This window comes from Vigna umbellata, chromosome 3, assembly GCF_029865625.1.
Source record: "Vigna umbellata cultivar VRB3 chromosome 3, Vumbellata_1.0, whole genome shotgun sequence".
Classification (NCBI taxonomy): domain Eukaryota; kingdom Viridiplantae; phylum Streptophyta; class Magnoliopsida; order Fabales; family Fabaceae; genus Vigna; species Vigna umbellata.
Genome location: NC_142167.1, coordinates 39,839,189 through 39,859,006, shown reverse-complemented (window position 1 = coordinate 39,859,006; position 19,818 = coordinate 39,839,189). Strand labels below are relative to the sequence as shown.

At 32.7% G+C, this 19,818-nt stretch overlaps 2 protein-coding genes and 1 long non-coding RNA gene across 13 annotated transcripts; all 3 read left to right on the top strand.

Annotated features, from left to right (window-relative positions):
- The first annotated feature begins 67 nt into the window (after window positions 1–67).
- Window positions 68–6,579, top strand: LOC124848602 (uncharacterized). 10 transcript variants are annotated; one of them, XM_088110155.1, is made up of 11 exons: window positions 68–223; window positions 816–869; window positions 958–1,308; window positions 1,810–1,909; window positions 2,516–2,568; window positions 4,784–4,926; window positions 5,063–5,161; window positions 5,298–5,542; window positions 5,632–5,802; window positions 5,909–6,055; window positions 6,211–6,579. In XM_088110155.1, the coding sequence occupies exons 6-11, from the start codon at window positions 4,791–4,793 to the stop codon at window positions 6,355–6,357; spliced, it is 945 nt and encodes a 314-aa protein (XP_087966281.1). In that variant the 5' UTR covers window positions 68–223; window positions 816–869; window positions 958–1,308; window positions 1,810–1,909; window positions 2,516–2,568; window positions 4,784–4,790; the 3' UTR covers window positions 6,358–6,579. The 10 variants fall into 10 exon arrangements, with proteins under 10 accessions (XP_087966281.1, XP_087966279.1, XP_087966278.1 ...); XM_088110153.1 differs by having other exon boundaries at window positions 947–1,308; XM_088110152.1 differs by having other exon boundaries at window positions 771–869.
- Window positions 6,580–8,128: 1,549 nt separating this feature from the next.
- On the top strand, window positions 8,129–10,227 carry LOC124848600 (uncharacterized). 2 transcript variants are annotated; one of them, XR_007029704.2, is made up of 5 exons: window positions 8,130–8,708; window positions 8,794–9,119; window positions 9,239–9,316; window positions 9,547–9,686; window positions 9,784–10,227. It is a non-coding gene; the product is annotated as an uncharacterized LOC124848600 (long non-coding RNA). The 2 variants fall into 2 exon arrangements; XR_015784816.1 differs by having other exon boundaries at window positions 8,129–8,708; window positions 9,239–9,686.
- Window positions 10,228–11,366: 1,139 nt separating this feature from the next.
- On the top strand, window positions 11,367–15,660 carry LOC124848601 (G-type lectin S-receptor-like serine/threonine-protein kinase At1g11300). Its single transcript, XM_088110144.1, has 7 exons — window positions 11,367–12,692; window positions 13,120–13,260; window positions 13,334–13,530; window positions 13,647–13,857; window positions 13,950–14,187; window positions 14,263–14,410; window positions 15,058–15,660. The coding sequence occupies exons 1-7, from the start codon at window positions 11,420–11,422 to the stop codon at window positions 15,379–15,381; spliced, it is 2,532 nt and encodes an 843-aa protein (XP_087966270.1). The 5' UTR covers window positions 11,367–11,419; the 3' UTR covers window positions 15,382–15,660.
- Window positions 15,661–19,818: the final 4,158 nt, after the last annotated feature.

Sequence of the window (19,818 nt, the reverse complement as noted above, 5' to 3'; positions counted from 1 at the left end):
AAAGAAATAAATTGAAATAAAAGAAATAAAGTTTTCTATATATTGTTAATTAAATACCACTTATTCAAATGGTGTGTGTGGTGAGAGAGTTGGAATGGCTTTGAGAAGAAGAATAACCTAAACGGAGAGATTCCAATAATCCACCATAACCATACCTTCCTTCGCCGTCTCCTGCTTTATTCGACAAAAGGCAATCCTGTTCTGTCTCTGTTCACGCTTCCAGGTATTCTTCATTTTTTTTTAACCTTTTTCTGTACTCCAAATTGAGCTGTTTTTGTGTTGGTTTTTTTCTAATTAGTGAAACTGTTCCACTGGCACTTTGTTCACATTCAAATTCTTGGGGTTTTGTTCAATAGAGGGATAGTGGGATAACCATATTTTGAACCTTAAACCCTTAATATTGTTTATGCTGCTGAATGGTAAAACAGAACAAAAAATAGCTAGAATTGTAGAGGTCATTGTTGTTTGTTTCAAAAACTGCTGGAAATTGGATGAAAAAAAAGCTGATATATTTGTGGTGAGTGACAGTGACTGATTTTGCCAAATAGCCCTTAGTGAGGATAGCACGGTCTTCTAACCTGGTATATGTGTGTTACTGGTTATTTGTTACTATCGTCTTAATAAGGAATAATCATTCTCTTAGATTATCTGTTACCGATAAAAGTACTGTATTTATATTTTATTTTTGTTTTTGTTTAACTTAGTTAATTAATAAATAAAAACATTGCCTATTTGTTATCATCATTATATGTGTTGTGAAAACAAGGAAGGAATTTGAATGGATATTCTGTGGAACGCTTGTTGGAATGCCTCAGACGACGACGAAGAAGAACAACCCAAACAACAGATATTGTCGTTCTCTTCTACTGGTAATCAGAGACTATTGGTGCTCATCACTTATTTTAACCTTTTTGTGCGCATTTTCTTATTAGTGAAACTTTTCTAGTGGCACTTCAGCCCCGTTCAGTGGAGCAGAAATCAGAAGAAAGCATGCTTGGTAAACTTCCACAAGGGCACTTTCTTCTTTCTTATAGACATGACCACACATCTAGGATTATCTATTATGTTGGAAAGGGATTGCAGACTCAGGTTTTCAGGCAATTGGTTGAGCTAGACAATTCAAAACTCTTCCTTTAGGGATGGGCAGAGGGTCATATTAAACTAATGGATGCTTGGAAAACAAATGGATTATTATAATCGAGATTTAGATGTGATGCTGGATGTTGAGTTCAAAATGAATGGGAACTAATGCATTTCTTCTAGTGATGAATCTCTGGTATATCAAGGGAGGTACCATTGCCTAATCAGGTGAGAGAATTCTATATACTATTTTTCATATTCTGTTTGTACAGTGTAGACAGAACAAAATTACTGATGTTGGTTATAACCTTTGAATCAACAATTCATTCTGGAGGGATTAGAATAATGCACTAAAGTTATAGCCTACAAGTTCTATTTTCTAAAATCAGCCTCTGATTGAGTCAATGAATAGATTTTCATTGTGGAACTATGACCAATACATTTTAGTTGGAAAATATATTCTCAGAATCTACATTTTGGATTATTTTTTTAACTTAAATATTTACAACATTTATATTTATGCTAACTTATTTCATATTATATTTCGTATAATATATAGTTATAATTCAACGGACGAAAAAGTTGAAATTACATTATGTTTAGTGTAATACGTAATGCAATTGTTGTACCTTAAATGACTTTCTATAAAATGTATTGTTTACTATCGTATTGTTGAATTAATTATTTATTACTTTGATATCTCCCTTCTCTCCTCTCTTTGTCTCTCAGTTCAGTAAATGGAGCTCTCCACTTCTCACCCTCCATTCCTTCCCACCTCATAGAGGCTGAGGATGAAGAATAACACTTATTTTAGGGATAACTCTAACAGGTTAGATACTGATATTCAACCTATTCATACTTTTGCTATTTAATATTAGTGATTTTTATTGATATATTTTTTATAAATCAAATAACAAATAATTTTCGGTGAAAGAAATAGTAATAATTGAAAAACATTTATAATAGATTTATGCTTTTTAATTTAGACTTATGAATAAGTTGTTTGTAATGAGATTAATTTTTTTAAGCTATTGTTCTGTGGTACAATTTATTTGAATTTATTTTTTAGAAAGAATAATTATATATATATATATATATATATATATATATATATATATGTCAACACCCGATTTCGTTCGGGTAAGTAAATAATTAAAAATAAAGAATAAGAGAATAATAATTAATGGTGGATAAAAAGGATAAAATAATAACTTTAATACCAAATATAATATTTTTGAAATGTTAGTTTAATATGGTAATAATTTGAATTAATATTATGCTAATAATTATAAGCAATACTTAAAATAGTATATTAATATAATTTGTTGCATCAGTTGCTTTTAAAGAGGAAAATATGATTTTCTGAAAATAATGATAATCGATGTTTTGAATATTATTTAATTTGTTTTCTCGCAACCACGACCATTTATTTCAGAGTTCTGTCAACGGCAATCATGAAGAAAGAGGAGAATACTGAAAGCTAAAAAGGTATGTCAGCCGTACACCTTTCTTTTTCTCTTTTTATTGTACTCTGAAGTTTTTTTTATAAAGGTTTTTTTTTCTACACACAAATAATGTTTTTTAAAATCATAATTTTGTTATAAGTATGTGTCAGCCTATGGCCAGTTTCTTTATTTTTCCCACCATCCTTAAATAAATAAAAATACAAAATCTTCAAAACCAAAAAAGATGTCAATCTTGTGAAACTAAATCTCTTTTCGGATTTACTTTTAAAAAATCTACGTGATCCTTGATTGTCCATTATAAATGGATGTGCGTAAGACCAAAGTCAATTCTTGTCGGGTTCATAAAACAAAAAATATTTGTTTGTCTCTTAATAGTTTCTTTATATTATTTTTTTTAGGGAAAATTAAACATTTAAAAAAAACCACGTCAACCTTTTTACATTTAATTAAAGGTACTGCGTTTGGGCAAGGTGCTAACACCTTCCTTCCGCGTAACCGATTCCCGAACCTAAAAATCTACTTTTTGGAGACCATGTCTTATTTTTTGGTTTTCATAGGTTTTCCATAATAAATTATGGTGGCGACTCCACAAATTTATTTCTCAAACTTGTTTGTTTTTCGGGTCGTCGTTCTACAATTATTATTCTTAAAAATAAAAAGAGGGGGTAATGAATATTTTAAAAAAAAGATCAAAAGAAGTATTGATCTATTCTATAACAGGGTCTCGAAAAATAAGCAATATCTTTTCAGCCTTTATCATTTTTTTAGGTTCTTTGGGGTTATTGTTGGTTGCAATTTCCAGTTATCTCGGTATGGATCTTTTCCTTTTTTCTGAGGAAATTAGTCAATTTCCATTTATTCCACAAGGGGCCACGATGGCTTTTTATGGAATTGGGGGTCTCTTTATTAGTTTTTATTTGTGGTGGATTATTTTGTGGGATATAGGCGGTGGTTTTGATATCTTCGATAAAAAAAAGAAAAAAGAAGTATGTCCTGCGATACCGGTTGCAACAATATATATATATATATATATATATATATATATATATATATATATATATATATATATATATATATATATATATATATATTATGAAATTTGTTTGGACATTACTTGATTCCGACCCATGTCTACCTGTAATTAGTATCAGTTAAATAGGTACTACTTTTAAACTAGTGTTTGATAATAAAATTAATATATATGATAATATTTTTCTAATGGAAGAAATAATTTTCGTATGAATGAAATAGAAACACGAAAACAGATAATTTTATCTTATTTATTGTTATTAGTGCTTAATACATTTATGTTTAAAAATTGAATTTATTTTATATATATATATATATATATATATATATATGTATATATGTATATATGTATATATGGATATCTTCTATGTTTGTATTTTTATAGTTTGTTAGGATTTGATTGAAATGTAATGATTAATAAAATAATAATCCAAATTATATGAATATCAAGGTAATAAATGATGGTTCTTTATTCAATTCTAAAATAGAAATCGTAATAATTAATGACACCAAAATCAGATTAACGGAATATTTAAAATTGAATTATCTTTAATGGTAAGATTTCTCTCTTTAACTCTTCCCTTGTCGTTATGATCATTATAAAGTAATTTATTTTTACAGTACATTTATAAATAATAATTAATGTAGTCAAGATTAAATAAAGTAAATATTTAGAATTAGATTTTAAAATTTAAATTATCTTTAATGTAAATTTCCCTTGTCATTATCATCTTTATAACTAACTTATTTTTACAATAAATTTACAAATAATAATTAAAGTTATCAAGATCAAATGAACGGAATATTTAGAATTAGATTTTAAAAACTGAATTATCTTTAGTTATAAAGATTTCCTGATTTCTCATTTCTCTTGACCTTATATTCTCATTTATCTTGACCTTATCAAATTTAATGACATTAATGAGATATATTGAATATTTAGAATTAGATTTTCAAAATTATATTGTTTTGAAAATAAAGATTACATGTAATAAAGATTTCCCAATTTAGCTTACCTTAATTAAGTACCTTAATTTAGATTACAATAGATTTACAAATATCACATTTCTTATGACATTTCCCCTGCAGAAACAGTAAACACTGACGGTCTTTTTTTGTTATTTTCTTAATCACATCTTCTAGTTGGTTTGAAACATGTCTCGGCCTAATATGTACACTGAAATTAGCTTACCACGCTTTGGTTCCAGGGAATCTATGATGGTGGCTCACTCTAACCATTTCATTCGAGGAAACTATTTGGGTGATCAACACTTTCACTCTAACATTAACAATGGTGATGGTGTTCATGCTTTGGATTGGTATCACTCTCTTCCAATGTCATATGCAGAAGGTAAATGTTTGTCTTTCTTTCTCTACTTTGCCATTTGCCAGTTTTGATTGAAGAGTCATGTAATTATGTGCTATTTTCTTTAAATTCTTGACATTTGAATGTATTTGGTGTTTTGACTGTTGGCCTTTTTATCCAGCTCCAACTGCCGGTGCTAATGTAAGGAGAAGATATAATGATAGAGCTGGAAGGAGAAGGTGCCACAGATTTCTCCATAGGCCATACCGTCATGTAGAAGGTAAATGACTGTCTTTCTTTCTCGACTTTGCCATTTGCCAGTTTTGATTGAAGAGTCATGTAATTATGTGCTATTTTCTTTAAATTCTTGACATTTGAATGTATTTGGTCTTTTGACTGTTGGCCTTGTTATCCAGCTCCAACTGCCAGTGCTAATGTAAGGAGAAGATATAATGATAGAGCTGGAAGGAGAAGGTGCCACAGATTTCAACATAGGCCATACCGTCATGCACAACCTGTGCAAGAGATCCGATGTCAGTCTAACTTTCATTCCCACGTAAATAGAGTTCCAACGTCAACAAATCATTCAAGTTCTTCAATGCCCATACAAAATGCACCTCGTAGAGACAACATGCATAACCATCATCCTCGTGCACTTCGTGTAATATGTCATTGTCTTGTTTTTTTGCTAATTCCAAGTCTTTGAAATCCTACTTTCTTTCTCACTTATTATTCTCTTTCCTTCTGCAGGAATTTCCTTCATATATGCTCATGGACACTGATGTACAGGAATTTCCTTCATATATGCTCATGGACACTGATGACGAGTCATATGAGACATTTTCTAATGTTCAGGAACCTTCTTCACTAGGTGACCCTCACAATGATATACGTTTGGACATTGATGACATGTCATATGAGGCAAGTATACTATATATGTACAGTCTCATGTATATTTTTATGAATACTAAAACCTTAGTGATTATGAAAAACTTTAAATTGCTAACTGTTCGAAATGGGACAATAGGAGTTTCTTGAGTTAGGTGAAAGGATCAATGACAACTCGGAAAGAGGTTTGTCTGAAGACATTATTGTTAGACAAATGCAGACAAAAAGTTGTCTACTACCTGAGAACTTCAAGGATGAGGAAACTGATATTTGCATCATATGTCAGGTATTAAAGATAGTAACATGTATATTTTATAGATACTAGTTTATTTGTATTTTTTATGTAATAGTTTGGGGTTATTCGTTAAAGTTTGATGTATTAGAAATATGTTTTACTCCTTTTGGAATGTCTGTGTGATTTCACTATGTATGATTTTACAGGATGAATACAAAAATAAAGAAGAGATTGGAATTCTTCAATGCGGACATGAATACCATGCAAATTGTATAAAGAGATGGTTACATAAGAAAAATGTCTGTCCCATGTGCAAATCAAAAGCATTGACCATATATAGAAGCGAAAATTAGAAACACAATTCATTGTTCCAGCCAATTCATATTTTGTTGTCTATGAAGTAGTACATATTGCTAGCATTTATGTAATACTGAACAAAGTGGTTGTTTACTATTTTCATGAACTAGTAAATGTCGTTACATTGCTGAATTGAGCAGTAGAACAATTATATAGTTGTTTACATGTTAACTTTGGAAAATTACATTATTAATATATCTTCTTATTTTTCAGTTGAATGTCCTGTTTGCAACTGCATGATGAAAAGATATTGGTTACAGTTTTCATGTGGTAGTAAATGTAGTTACATTGTCGAATTAGAAAATAGAACATTTATCATGTTATATAGTTGTTTAAATGTTAACTTTGAAAAATTACGTTCTAGATATCTTTTCTTATTTTTCAGTTGAATGTCCTGTTTACAAGAGCGTGATAAAAAGAATTGTTTATATGGTGTCTATATATCATATATCAGATAGTCTTACTTTAACAAACAGAAATATAATCAAAATTAGTTGACATGAAACAAGAAGTCCTTTGTTTATCATTTTAATCAAGTTAGGTTCTGAAATTGTAAATGCATTAGACTTTAGTAATAATTTTGGAGGTTATTCTTAGTGGATAAATATGGAACGAGGCTTTCATTGTTTTTTTTTTTTTCATTTAAAATTGTTATGGAAGGTTGTTGAAGCTTTTATTGGTACCTGGTTAGCTTTTTAGATTATATAAAATACATATTTTTCTTGCACAGTTAAAATTTAGGTTAAAATATTCGGTTGGTATTCGTATTAATTTGAAATTTGCAAGTAGGTCTTCAAATTTTGATTCATCTTAATTGAATCTATATTTTTGAAAATGTTTCAGTTAATACTATATCAAAAACGTTAACTCATACGTTGAACCAAATATGTTAGCTCATATGCCATGTCAGCTTATGTTTTTTATGTGATTTTTTTAATTTTTTAACAAAAATTGTCACATGTTAATTGAACATCTTACCACATGACAGCGTTAAAACATGTCATTGTGGCATGTCATTTTGAAAATTTCATTTTAGTTTCTTTGTTATTTTTTCAATTTAATTTCAATTTTATTTTAAAATAAAGAATTTTGTCTCTTTTTCAAAATCAAATTTAATTTTTATATAAATGTTATACAAATATTTTTATTAAAATTTATATTTTTATTAAATATTTTTAATTAGATCAAATTTATTTAAATTTATATTTTATATTGATCTTTATTTAGACTGTTTTTAAATTTTCAATGTATTTGTATGAATACTTTACCGCATCATACTTTAATATTGTTTTTTATTTGAATTTACATTTGAAATAATAGTATATAAAAATCTATATAAATATTTAAAAGATAAACTTATAAATCTATACAAATATTTAAAATATAAATTTATAAATATATATAATCTAAAAATTCATTTTCATCTTTTGTTATTAATAAAGATCTTTTGTTATTAATAAAGATCTCTTACTATGAATAAAGGAACACTTATGCTCTTTATTTTATTTCTGGTTATATTTATCATTACAAAAATAATTAATTATAGTAGAAGTTTATTTTAGACGGTTTTAATAACCTCAAGTAATTTTTGACGATTTTTTCAAAACTGCATGTACTTTTAGCGGTTTAATAAGATAGCAGTAAATTTTTTTTTCTTTTTCTTTTAAATTATTGTTCTGGCGGTTTTGTACTAAAACCGCTAATAATTCTTAAAAAAAATTTACAGTTTATCATATTTGAGTTTCCCTTTGTTTCTTCTTCTTCATTTTCCATTTCCCTCTTCAGTTTGCCTTTACAATTAATTATCTCCTTGTACACTAATTGCCCAGTTGCTATCTTGCTCTCCACTTAGCATTCACCTTTCACGATTTTCTTCTTCACTCCTTCCGTCATCATTGGCCCTTCACCAGTAAGCTCTCTTCTGTCGCAATCCCTAATGGTTTTCCCTCTCGTATGAAATTTGTTTCCCATGCCCCTGTTCTCTTTCGAAAACCCTAAAAATTTGAAGAGGCTAAAGCTTTGGCAGCAATGTAGCAAGAAACTCGCAACGACACTCGTAACGGGTGGAACACTTGAACACTCTGGGCACTGTGCTTTCGAGTCCCGAGCTAAGGGAACTATTAGTCTCACACATATGCTTCGACAACAACCACCCTTGGATGTGGAAGTTCACGCACCACACTCTCTCTTCGTGCCTCCTCTTCCTCCTTCAAATGCTCTCTCTTCTGGCTTCCAACGCCATACCTCACCACTACTCTCACACTCACTCTTTCGCTCTCTTTCTTCCTCTCTTATCGCAATATGTGTTCTCCTTTCACCCTATGCTTTGTCTCTCCTGCAACAGCAAGTAACAAACCCTAATCTCACTCTCGCTCTCTTTACTTAATCTATTTGTTTCACTTAATTGCTTAATCGCGTTTCTGTTTTTGCAGGATTGTGAGTTCTGTGGACTTCGCACTTCGGAAACTATAAGGTGTGCGATCTGGAGATAGGGCACGTGTTTGTGCCATTCTTTTACGAGATTGTGATTTCGCTGCTCGATTGTATGCTGATCGATTGGGGAATTCAAGAGACGTTTAGTAAGAAATCGAGTGATCTATTCAGGTTCTTGGGCACTTTTTTGTCCTCCTATGCCCTCCTACATTAGTTATTAATGCAGCCAATCAGGCAGCTAAAGCTGCAAGATTCATTTATAATTCTACGAATGGAAATGGTGAATCTGGCACTAGAATTCATGTTAATGCCAATACAAAAGGAGGTTAATTTTTTGGAACTAGATCTTTTATTTCCATGATTCCATCTTGCAATATATGTATTCAACATTCTTCATGTGTATTTTTCTGCTGATAACTATGATACTTGTGAATTATCTTTCAGGTGGGAACTTGAGACATCTTAGAGTGGAGGCTTGCATAGCTAGGAATTTAATGGATACATCATTATACTTCTGTTCTGGTTATGTCTCTACATCCTTTTTTTCTTTGTCAGATTCATCACCTCCAGAAAAATCTTACACCATTAAACAATACTCTTATGATAATATAGTAACTAATAATAATTTTAAACTAAATAATGCATAGTATATGATATAAAAAATAAATATTTGGTCCAGTTATGTGTGCAATGAGTTCTGGTAGAAACTTTTGTTTGTGTTTGTGTTTCAACTGTTGTTTTAATATGTTCAGGATGGTGGCAATTTCTCGATCAGAAGTTCTGAAACAAATTCATCTGGTAGAAGAATATTCTTTGCTTTGATATCTTCGAGAAACTTGTGGTATTCATTGATTTGAGTTTTTATGTCCTTGTCTTCAATCATCTCCCAACGGTAGTAGTTTCCTATGACGAATCTTTGTCTGACAAACATCTTCGACAGTGTATTTGAGAATTAATGAGTCCTAAATGTCTTTTGCTTCCTTTTGTAGGAACAATACACATCCAACAAATCATTAGAAAATGCAATAAGCAAAGTGTATCGACATACCTTGTTCGCGTAAGTCCACTCTTCAACTAGTTTTGAGTTTGTAGGAATACTAGGGTCAGGCCTCGGAGATGAAAGAACAGTAGCAACTCCATACATGTTTATAAGGATGGACACATGTTCTTGCCAGCGTCGGAAGTTCTGTCCAGATAAAACCTCAACTTTTGACACGTCCGGAAGTGATTTTGCAAAGACCGTCTGAATTCCGGAAATAATGGTTTGGCTCTCCGAAATCATGTTGTTGATGTCAGCTATAAGTCTTAAGATTGTTGTAAAAAAGTTGACAGAATCACGAACAATATTTCCTAAGGCATGTAGTTGCACTATCTTTAAATACTTATCAGTGTATTGCACAAATTCCTAAGATACAACATGAACTTTTCAAACATTTTTTGGGATTTCAAAATTAGCAAGAATCTCTTCAAAAAAGAGTTTAGAATCAAGATAATAAGAGTAAAATGAGAGAAGAAGATAATAAAGAAGTTTTGTAATGTGTTTTTTTTTTCATTATTCTGGAAATGAGCAAAGGTGCATTTTATAGGTAGCAAAAACATAGCTGCCAAATGAACATTGCAACACTTAATAAAAAATTAAACGTTGCTAATTAATAAAATTTTAACGTTGCAATCCAACGTTACAAACATTATTTTGCAATCAATATTTTACAACAATTGTACCATGAATAAACATTACTTGTTTTACTCTTAGTGAATTCAAACACAACATAACATTAGTGAATTCAAAATTGTAATTAAGAAATATACACTGTGAAGAGAGTATAGGAAAATCATCAAATCAATTTTTTTCATTCATTCTTTATGTTTATAGTTATAATTTTGATAATGATTTTCTCACATACAATTTTAATATATAGAGAACAAATGAACTTTACCTTTAGACCTATTCTAGACAAGAAAGAAAGTTCAATAGCTCAACATGCCCCATCAACCAAGTGATTAACATAATTTGACACAAATGGTATTCGAGATAACGTTTCAAGCATTCATTTGATTGGTTTCTGCAAACAGTAAGCGATACTTTGTACGTAAGATTTTGTAAATTATAAAGATTAAATATACAAAGGCAAAAACCTAAAATATGGATAAGTAAACCTTAAATATAACAGGCACAATAAAATTTGAATTAATTCTGTCATTATTTTACAATAATGAAACTCACTTCATGGTCCTCTACAAGTCCATCCTCGACTTAGAAAGTGACACTTTTGGCTGCCTTTTATTTATGAAGTCAACAAGTCCACCCTCCACTTAGAAAGTGACAGATTTGGTTGCTTTATATTGTTTGGAATATTACAATTGAAAAGTATTCATGGACACAAAAAAGAGTGTATCAGCACTTAACATACATATAGAAAGAGAATAAAAATAAAAATAGGTTTAAAGATTCAAAGGAAAAAGAAATACGTAATAAGTGTAGATAAAATTGAGATATATGAAGCCACCAATGCTGTCATGAATACGAACCATTCAATCCGTCATCTAGGACAACTTATTATATTGGGTTTCTCATATAATATGTAGAATTGTTTTAAATAATGCCAATCAATCTTGTGAATTAAAATGGCATTAACTTCCTCTACTCTGGCATCCTTGGCATCATTCCTTTGCCTGTGTTCGTTTTGTGTTAATGCAGTAATTCACATGGAAATTTTGAAAATAGGACAACCAATGGAAACCTCAGACTCCGTTGTTTCTGATAACAGGAAGTTCGAATTGTGCTTTTTTACCAAAGTCAGAGATAACTCAACCAAGTACTACGTTGGAATACGGTATAAAAGGGTTCCAAACGACAAGAAAAAGATTGTGTGGGTTGCTAACCGAGACTACGCATTTGAAACACCATCAGCTGTTCTTACCATTCAAGATGGAAATTTGGTGATCATAGATGGACAACTTAGATACAGTGTCAACAAGGTTTCAAACAATATCAGTATCTATGCCATGCTCTTGGATTCAGGAAACTTGATACTGCTGAAAACCTCAAATAAACAGATTTTGTGGCAGAGTTTTGATCATCCTACGGACACCCTTTTACCCGGAATGAAACTAGGACATGACGAAGGAAACACTTGGTCATTGCGATCATGGAGAAGTGCAGATGACCCTGCCCCAGGAGCTTTTTCCCTCGAATATGATTTGGGCAGGGTCAGCCTAATAATCAACAATGGTTCTAATGCGTTCTGGATTGACGACCACTACAACGATACTATTGGCAATTTTATTAGCCGAAGTGGTGGGGATAAGCACGACTACAACGATACTTATTTTTATGTCGGCGACTATTTCAGTTTGCCAGTTGGTAATGACTCTAGGCTGGTACTAGAAGTGTCTGGTGAGCTCATCCAGGAGTATTGGTCTGATGAACAACAACATTGGGTTTCTATTCAGTCATCCAAGTGTGCTACTAATTCGTGTGGAGCCTTTTCCATCTGTAACCCGAAAGCTCGTGACCCTTGTGACTGTCTTTATGGTTTCAGGCCCTCTGATGCTGATTCTTGGAACAATGGGAACAAATCTGCTGGCTGTGTAAGGAACAAAGACTTATCGTCCTGCAGTAACGGTGCTGAATCCAACGATAAATTCCAGCAACTTTATAATGTTAAATCACCAACTTTGGACAGTCTCAGGAAGATTAATACAACAAAAGAGTGTGAAAGTACTTGTTCTAGAAACTGTTTTTGCGTTGCTTTCGCTTACTATTTGAACGGTGATTGCCAGTTGTGGCTTGGTTCCGTATTAAATCTAAAGAACGTCTCAACAGATGTGGACAATTCTGATGATAGCAATTCAATTTTTTACCTAAGACTTGCTGCCTCAGAATTCGATACTTCTGGTAAGTTCAAGAAGCGTATTTTCCTGGAGACATAAATGTTAGGAATACAAGTATGAAAGTAAGCCTTGCTTTGTGTAAAAATAAGAAAATTAAACATCATATAAGATGAACACTTTAATATTTATTGTGTTAAGGTTTTAAATGAAATATGGTGTCAATCTCTTATTCTGAATTGAACTCATATTCTATATGTATTGTCTATCTTCGTCAAAAGATTCATCAATATACCTTTGATTTCGCTTTGTACGAATAATAGAGTGGCCACACTTTGTGTGTTTCTCAGAGTTAGGAAGATAGATTCCGAAGTTGTTTTTCACTCAACTGCTACTTCTTTCTCTTTTTACTCTAGAGTCTCTTCACTGAAAAAGCATAGATAAATTTATCAGTCACTACATGAATTTTCATAGTTGATAAATTTTCTCTGCAGATTCCAACACAACAAGAGAAAAAGAATCACGATATACTTCTGTTAGCAACATCCTACTTCTTATTGTTATATTGATCTCCTTTCTAGCTTTTCTTATATTGGGCCTTTTAGTTTACTGGATTACAAAGAACAGGAGAAAAGGTGAGAAAGAAACAAGTTTTCCAAGTAAATTCAGAGTATGTTAACTTATGAACTAATTTTCCTCAATTTGCAGGGGAAGATTTGCTCCATTTTGATATAAGCATGAGCATGAAAGTTGAAGATTCTGAGCTTACTGAATCAGATAGGAGTGCCAAAGTTAGGAAGGAAGTGAAATTGCCTTTGTTCAGTTTCGAGAGTGTTGCAGCTGCTACTAATAATTTCTCAGATGCAAATAAACTTGGTGAGGGGGGCTTTGGACCCGTTTACAAGGCATGCCCCAAAACTCTCTTTAGCAATTTTTTTTAGTGCAAATAATATATCCTCTTCATATAAACAGCTTTTACTACGCCATATATGTGAGTTTTACAAAAGATAAGAAAATACAGGGTACATTATTTAATGGGGATGAGGTTGCCGTGAAAAGACTGTCACGGAGATCTGGTCAAGGATGGGAAGAGTTGAGAAATGAAGCTTTGTTAATTGCAAAACTCCAACACAACAATCTTGTTAGACTTCTTGGTTGCTGCATTGATCGAAATGAAAAGATGCTCATTTATGAGTTTATGCCTAATAAAAGTTTGGATCTTTTCCTTTTTGGTTTGTATCCTACTGTCTCTGAACTCTCTTAAATATCATCCCATCTGCCAAACTTAAACTTTGGTTGTGACATCTTTAATGGTGCATAGCAGATGCAACGAAGAAACAGATGCTAGATTGGGGAACAAGAATCAGAATAATAGATGGGATTGCCCAAGGAATTCTTTATCTTCATCAGTATTCCAGGTTCAGGATCATTCACCGAGATTTAAAAGCTAGCAACATATTGTTGGACAGCCATATGAATCCCAAAATATCAGATTTTGGATTGGCAAAGATATTTGGTGATAATGAGCTTCAAGCAAATACAAATCGAATAGTTGGAACATAGTAAGTAAATTAACTACAACTAGTGGTTTTCTTTACATGATCAACCATCTACTAATTAATCTGCCTTATGTTCAGTGGTTACATGGCTCCTGAATATGCTGTAGAAGGACTTTTCTCAATAAAATCGGACGTGTTTAGTTTTGGGGTCCTTTTGTTGGAGATTGTAAGTGGCAAGAAGAATACTGGCTTTTATCAAACGAGTTCCTTCAATCTTCTTGGATATGTGAGTTTTAAGGTCCCATCCATTTGTTCTTCATTTGCATGTTTACATTCAAATTGATTTCATGATTTGTGCATGCTCTAAGCCTTTTCACAAATGGTATGTTATGGCCTAATGAGTTTTCTATTTCGAGAAAAGATTCATTATAGATATTATTTTTAACTTAAAACCTCAAGACTACTAAAAAGTGGATTTTTATGCCTAACTCAATCTCACAAAACCGGCTTGTAAGGTGAGGTTTACACCTCACTTATATATTATAAATTGGTCTTATTTGTAGTCGATGTGAGACTTCCAACACACCCCGTTCACGCTGAGGTATAGACATCTAGTGCGTGATAGTAGAAATTAATGGGTGACCCCGATAGTGGCCCGACAACGGGTGGAAACATAAATGCCCACTTAGAACTCGCTAGGATAGGCTCTAACCATGGCTCTGATATCATGTTAGAAAGTGGATTTTTAAGCAAGACAATGATAAGTTATGGTATGATTTCTTATATGGTGTTCAATTTTCTCATTTTTATCAATGTGCAATTTAGACTCACTTGAATTTTCATCATGTGATGAAGTATACAAAATCATAGTGCCATACCAGAGTATGCTCCATACATTCTAATTTTGAGGTTGTTGTGTTTTAAATCTTGAAGGCTTGGGATCTTTGGACGAGAAATTCAGGACTGGATCTAATGGATAGTGCATTAGATGACAGTGATAATTTAAGTAATAACAGTCTGCATACTGTGCCAAGATATGTGAACATAGGACTTCTTTGTGTTCAAGAAAGTCCAGAAGATAGGCCAACCATGTCTGATGTTGTATCAATGATTGGGAATGACACTGTGTCCCTTCCTTCTCCTAAACCACCTGCATTTCTTAAGGTCAGAGGTGATTATAGTTCATCATTGCCCTCCACCTCCACAGAAAGATTTTCAGTGAATGTTATGACAGATACAATTTTGGAAGCAAGATGAGTGACTATGAAACTCCTCTTCTAGTTCTTAGATTAGATTTTCTGTTTAAAGTTTTGACCATCAATTTCTGTTCCCCTTCTATATTTGGCACTGAATCAGGTTATAATAAAACCCGAGTCTGATTCCAACAGTTAAATGAGGTTTAAAATAGTTATTAGGATGATTATAGCTGATTTTGAATTCTTATTGTTATTTATTGTTATATTGTTCCTCCCTTAAATTTGGGAGAAATATGTTTTTCAGTATTTATGAAAAAGAAATGCCTCCAAGTCTCCTTAATTTTGTCTCCTTCTGTAATTATGGATATCTTAAATTTTAAATTTGTTGTAAATGACGGTTAAACTGTATACTTTTCCAAATACTAAAGCATAGTAAAATTTAGGTTTAATAGCCTATTTTTTCTCAGTTTTGCTCGATTGTGTCAATTTGGTCCCTCATTTAAAAAAAGTGTCTAGGTTGTTCTTACTTAGTAAATTTTGTGTCCCTTCCGTTAAAAAGAAACAAACATAGTTAATAGTCTGATGATATAGTTAATAGATATGGTAGTACATAGTGGTAACATGTCATTTTAATCCTTATCTGTGGTGACGTGGTAAGTGATGACAAATTTATGAACACCGAAAAACGGCGCCACAAACTTGTTTAACCCTCGGCAAGTGTGACCGAATCGTATCAAGTAATAAACTCGGTAAGACCAAGTATCGTTCTCCCAAAGGACTCACGGCCTAGTAAGTTATATGATTTGTTGATTATTTAAGACTTGTGAATAAATTCTTGAGGTTTCAAATGCAATAGACAATAATTAAACATGTATGCATGAATTTGATCAATGGAAAAGAGGAATACAAACACTTTAATGAATTAAATGGATGAGTATGTTGTTGAGGTTATCAATTTCATCTTATCCACTCTCATATACTTTTAGAAATTCATCATTCTTTTCATCAATTGTTAATGCCACTCTCTAAATCACCTTGTAAGAAGGCCTATCCTTAATTACGAGTTCATACAATTCCTAGCATCCCTAATAATTAATTCTGAAGTGCAGAAGCTTAACGGCAACCAACCCTCATATTCCTATGTCTAGGTAATATGCTATTGGGAGAATTTCCCCGGATCTAGAATTCCCCGTACGTTCCCATATCGACAAAATCAATAATCATGGCATTGAATGAGTTAAACAATGCAAGCTTTAAGCAAAGAGGAAAAACCCTAACTAATGATGAAAGAAAGCATGTATCTTAAAATAAGATGTTAAAACACAAATTCCATATATGAGAGTTTCACAAGACTACATTGATTCCCCAACAACAATACAAAGTTTAGTTCACCATATTCATGGTGAAACTAGATGAATAATAATGAAAGAATGAAAGAGATAGAAAGACCCTAGAAAGAGAATAGGAGAGTCGTCACCATCTCCCAATCTACCCCCAAGGGATGAAAAGTGTGTTTCTGCTTCCTCCCAGCCAAAGATACAAACCCTAAGACATCTAGGTCTTTAAATAGGACATAAAAATAATAGAAAATGGGTCGAGGCCCAAACAGATCATAAAATCGCAGAAAATTGGCCCAAAACTCGTCTGGTTGACTTTTTCCGTATTCAGGTTGACTAGTTGACTTTTCTGGTTGACTTGTTGACTTTTCTATATTTTGGTTGACTGGTTGACTTTTCAGCATTCCAATCATTCGATACTTCAATTCTTCTTTCAAATCATTCAATTAGCCTACAAAATCAAGGGAATCTTGCACAAAACCATTAAATTCACCTTAAACTCTCTTATTCACAAAACTAAAGCAAATATATGAGTTCAAGCTAATTTCTAAGTCTTAAAGGTTGCTTTTGGTATCAATTTTAAGCATAAAAATAACGGTTTTTCAACCGTTATCAGTAAGCAATTAGAGGTTGAGGTGGATACTACACATGGCAGACCCTTCTCCCATCCAAAATTAGGGTTTTGATGGAGTGGGGAAACTACTTACTCCTGCGCCGCAAAGGAAGGTTGCTCACGATTCTCAGCCATGGATGGAGGCGCGAGTTGCTCGTTGCTACTAGATCGCGATTAGGGTCTTGAATTGCTTTAGGGTTTCTGATTTCTTCTGTAGGTTGCAATTTGGCGCGATGAAGGATTCATGTTGTTGGTTCAAGAGAACTGCCATGGCTACGCGAGGAAAGCTTCTGGATACGAAGGGGATGAACATGGTTTCGTGATTCTATTTTGGATGCAGATTGGGTTTGGGTTTGCATTCTCTGTATTTCCCTTTCCAGGTTGAAGGCACAACGAAGGCGGTTGTCGCGACATCGTACTAGTGGTGGATGACGGTGTGAATGGAGATCGCGATTAGGGTTCACTTGTGTCGTGCCGCAATGGTGGTTCAGACAAGTATGGACGAAGCTCGTGATGTTGATGGAGGCGTGTTGCGAGGTCATGGTGCGCTAGGAAAAGCTTCTGGGTCTCGCAATGGTGGCGGTGCGAATTGGGATGGTGAGAGGGTTGTCTGATTTGTGCGAGTTGGGAGTTGAAAAATTGAGAATTTTTTGGGGTTTTTCTAGGTCTTAATCATGAGGAAGAAGATAATGTTGTTGGTGGTGATTTGGGTTGCGCGAAATTGATGATGGAGCGTAGGTTCGAACCTGGTTGTGCGATTTCCGGCATGGTGGTGACAACGCGACATGGTTCATGGTGGTGGATGGGTTTCATGATGTGGGTGGTTGCGGCATTGATGGTGAAAGACTATGTGGTGGTTGCAAGTTCTTTGCGACATTGACAGTGTAGGTGGTCGCGACACAGTTGGATAGGGTTTGGACTTCACTGTTGCGACGCGGCAAGGTGGTGACGACGGATAGGGTTTGGCTGACGGTGGAGGAATTAGGTTTCTGCTATTTGGAGAAGGCAAAGTTGACATGGCAGGAGGGATTAGGTGGTCAAAAGATTAAAAAAATATTTGAAAAGGACCTGTCATATCATCAATCCATTAACTCCATTTATTTTCTTTTTAACGGAAGGGATGACATAAAATTTAATAAGTAAGAACCAACAAGACAATTTTTTTAAACCAAGGACCTAATTCACACAATCGAGCAAAATTGGGAACAAAATAAGCTATTAAACCTAAAATTGAATAAGATAGCTACGATTATATTGTTTTCATTGTTTTCTTTATTAAATTCACTTATTATATTTTAATACATGAAAAATGAATTGTAACGAAAGAATATATATGAAAAGTATTAATGAATTATTCTAGTTAACATAAATCACTTAAATCTAATTATTATATATTTGAAAAAAAAAAGTAGGATGGATTAAAATGAAATTTAATTTCAAACTTTGCATTGTTTATCATTAATAATGTTTAAAAAAGTTAAAGTTTAAACTATCTATTTATATCAAAGTTTAAACTATCTGTATAGTTACCTTATTTTTTTATTTTTTTTTCTTATAAAAGTTTGTCAAGAAAAAACATGGCGGACGAGAGAAATTTATCATAGGTAATAAATGGGAAAGAATATAAATATTAAACTCATAAAGATTTGTTGACGAATGTCTCAAACGAGGCTCTTCAAATTTGGAATGATTTAAAGTAAAAAAAAAAAAAGAAAAACTCAACTTCACAAAAGTTTTTATTTTGAAAAATTTGGAGACTTTCACTTTCAAGAAAAGATTCGAAAAATTCCACAAATAGACATTATCAATTTAAGTTCAAATTCAAAGTAGAAAAAGGTTAAGAGGTAACCAAGAGTGATGCTAATACATGATCCTAGTCAGCGTAATAGGTATTATTAGGATTGAGTAGTGCAGTTTAATACTCAGTTGTAATCTTGTTGAGATTGTAGTGGAACACTCTTAGAGATCTTAATGAAGAACTGGACGTAACTCAGTTGAGTGAACTAGTATAAAAATATTTGTGCGCTCATTATTTTAGCTTTACAAAACATCTTATCTATAAACACTACAGTTGCTTACGAGGTTATAATTTTTTATAAATGTTCTTGACATCAGACACTATTTTCTTTAAGAGTTATCTTTCTTAAACACCTACAGTAGTTTTGCTAAATGCTTGAAAAACTCTTTATCTCTGAATATTTGGTTTAAATAGTGCCTTATAAATCAAACGTCTAACAACCTGTGTAGATCGTTCGTCATCAAGGTTGTTAAACGTCCATTTGCGAAAATGTTTTTCATAACATTATTCAATCCCGCCTTCTAGTGTTTTTCTATAATTTCATTTCTTGGGTGCATTGATTATTATTCGGTAACAAGGCCTAATAGCCTTTAAATGAGAGGCCCACTTCCTTGAGCCCGCGAGAGAGAAAAATATCTCTTGACCAAGTCTCTGCCAAAGAAGCCACCTTCTTCAAATGATAGAGAGAGAAAGAGCTCGAGGCTCTTCTAGAGGCTTAGAAAGAGAAGAAGGGTGAAGCTCACTTGGAGC

Excerpts from the sequence above, each read along its gene's own strand:
- LOC124848601 (XM_088110144.1), top strand. The coding sequence starts at position 11,420 with ATGGCATTAACTTCCTCTACTCTGGCATCCTTGGCATCATTCCTTTGC. Across the intron at positions 13,531-13,646 it reads GCTTTGGACCCGTTTACAAG|GGTACATTATTTAATGGGGA; the intron begins GCATGCCCCAAA and ends AAGAAAATACAG. Across the intron at positions 14,411-15,057 it reads CCTTCAATCTTCTTGGATAT|GCTTGGGATCTTTGGACGAG; the intron begins GTGAGTTTTAAG and ends TAAATCTTGAAG.
- LOC124848602 (XM_088110155.1), top strand. The coding sequence starts at position 4,791 with ATGATGGTGGCTCACTCTAACCATTTCATTCGAGGAAACTATTTGGGT. Across the intron at positions 5,162-5,297 it reads GCCATACCGTCATGTAGAAG|CTCCAACTGCCAGTGCTAAT; the intron begins GTAAATGACTGT and ends CTTGTTATCCAG. Across the intron at positions 6,056-6,210 it reads ATATTTGCATCATATGTCAG|GATGAATACAAAAATAAAGA; the intron begins GTATTAAAGATA and ends ATGATTTTACAG.